At 71.8% G+C, this 2,089-nt stretch overlaps 1 protein-coding gene across 1 annotated transcript in view; it reads right to left on the bottom strand.

The window, feature by feature from the left end:
* Positions 1 to 72: 72 nt before the first annotated feature.
* The window catches only part of NTRK1 (neurotrophic receptor tyrosine kinase 1), a 7,869-nt gene continuing 5,852 nt past the window's right edge, over positions 73 to 2,089 (bottom strand). The window contains exons 15-17 of the mRNA XM_085317024.1: positions 1,208 to 1,452; positions 707 to 865; positions 73 to 383 (exon numbers count right to left, since the gene is read on the bottom strand). Coding sequence (XP_085173150.1) covers positions 198 to 383; positions 707 to 865; positions 1,208 to 1,452 — 590 coding nt within the window. The 3' untranslated portion in view covers positions 73 to 197. The remainder of the gene's footprint in view (positions 384 to 706; positions 866 to 1,207; positions 1,453 to 2,089) is intronic.

A 2,089-nucleotide genomic window follows, 5' to 3' on the forward strand; every position in this document is an offset into this window, starting at 1 on the left:
GCGGAGCCGGGAGCCGCCGGCACGGCCTCAGCCCCGGGGGCACGGCAAGCTCGGCTGCAGCAACCGTCCGGTGCGGGGGCCCCCCGGGCCGGGGGCTAACCCCTCCGCCCCGTCCTGGGGGGCCGCGGCGTCCGTGCGGGGGGCTCCTCGGGGCTGCGGGGCCAGCGGGGAGCCGGGGGCGGCGCGGGGGTCCCCTCTCAGCCCAGGATGTCCAGGTAGACGGGGGGCGCCTTGACCAGCGCCTGGAGGCGGCTGTGGAGCTCCTTGATGCTCCGGCGCTGCTGGGGCTCCCGCTGCCAGCAGCTCTGCATGATGTCGTAGACCTCGGAGGGGCAGGTCCGCGGGCGCTCCAGCTCCCGGCCCTGCGTGATGCACTCGATGGCCTGCGGGAGCAGGGCGCCGGAGGTGGAGCCGYGGGCCGGGGGGGGCCCTCAGCCCATCGGGGAGCCGGGGAGGGCGACGGGACCCCGGCGTGCTGCTCCCCCACCTTCGCTCCCACCTCCTGTCGCAGGACCCTTCCCAGGGCTTGCAAGGAGCCGGGGGCGTCCCCACGCGTCCCTCGTCCTCCTCTCCCAAGGGAGGAAGAGGACGCAGGAGTCCAGCTCTCTGCTCCATGCTGCTTCCCGCGCCGGAGCAGGCTGCTGCCCGCGTAGGGCGGCGGTGACCCCGTCCTCCCCCCGCGCCGCGGCGGCCCCAGCCCCGTCACCTCGGTGTTGGAGAGCTGGTACCAGGGCTGCTTGCCGTAGGTGAAGATCTCCCAGAGCACCACGCCGAAGCTCCAGATATCGCTCTCGGTGGTGAACTTGCGGTAGAGGATGCTCTCGGGGGGCATCCAGCGGATGGGCAGCATGGTCCGGCCGCCCACCTGCCCGGCGGGGGCCGTCAGCGGGAGGGGGGCGCCGGCACGGCCTCACCCCCCGGCCCCCCTGCCGCTAGGTGCTCTGCGCCTCCCTCCGCCCCCCCACCACGCRTGCATGGGGCCGGGGTAGGGGGCAGCAGCTAAGAGGGAAAAACTGAGCGCGCTTCCCCCCAGGAGCTGGGGGTGGAGATGCTCCCCGTGGCCCCGAGCCTCCGGGTGCTTGGCACCAGTCCGGCCCAGCCTCTGGCACTGGGAGAACTGGGCAGGGGGGAGAGCAGGGGAGCCCCGCGAGCAGCTCTGCGGGGCGCAGAGCGCGGCCGGGCGGCCGCGGGGAGCCCGCTCACCCACCCGGTAGTAGTCGGTGCTGTAGATGTCGCGGGACATGCCGAAGTCCCCGATCTTCACCACCAGGTTGTGGCCCACGAGGCAGTTGCGGGTGGCCAGGTCGCGGTGCACGAAGTGCAGGGAGGCCAGGTACACCATGCCCGAGGCGATCTGCGTGGCGATCTGCAGCATGTGGCTCAGGGTGAGCTGCCCGCAGGGCTGCCCGCTGCCGTTGTCCAGGATCTTGGCGTCGGGACCGTGCGACCTGCCGGGGCAGAGAGGCTGCTCGGAGCCGAGGAGGGGGCAGGGGCGCCTGCTCCGGGGCCGGGAGGGGCTCCGGGGTGGGGGGAAGGCCAGAGGAGGGTGTGCACACACGGGTGCATGGGGAGGGCGTGCACGCACGCGTGTGCCCATGCACAGGCAGGCCGGGCACGTGCCCGCATAGGCACACGTACGCATGCTGTGCGAGGGCCGGGCCGGGCCGGGCCAGGCGTGAACGGCAGCCGGGGCCAGCGGGGCTCGGGACGCCTCGAGCCGCCGCTGCCTTTGATGCCGAGCGCTGCTGACAGCCGGGCCGAGGCGGCCGCGGCCGGGAGCGGGGGGCTCTGCTCGGCAGAACCATTAATGCCAAGTCCCATAACAATAATCATAAAAGCCACRTCTCAGAGCTCATCGCGTGGCCACTAAAGCGATGCCTCTGGCAGCCCCCCCGTCTATCAGCAATACCTGGGGGGCCAATCGAAAAGTCTCTGCTTATTCCAGCTGATGGCCAATCTCTCTCTATTTAAGCCTCTCAGACAGCTAATCTAATCAATATTGCAAGGAGGGCTGCATTAGCAGCGAGCGCGGAGCAGGCTGTCTGAGCCGCGGCACTGATGGAGCGGCAGGGAGGGGGCGGCGGGCGCG

This window comes from Rhea americana, unplaced genomic scaffold (assembly GCF_003343005.1).
Source record: "Rhea americana isolate MKP2758 unplaced genomic scaffold, rheAme1 scaffold_484, whole genome shotgun sequence".
Lineage (NCBI taxonomy): Eukaryota > Metazoa > Chordata > Aves > Rheiformes > Rheidae > Rhea > Rhea americana.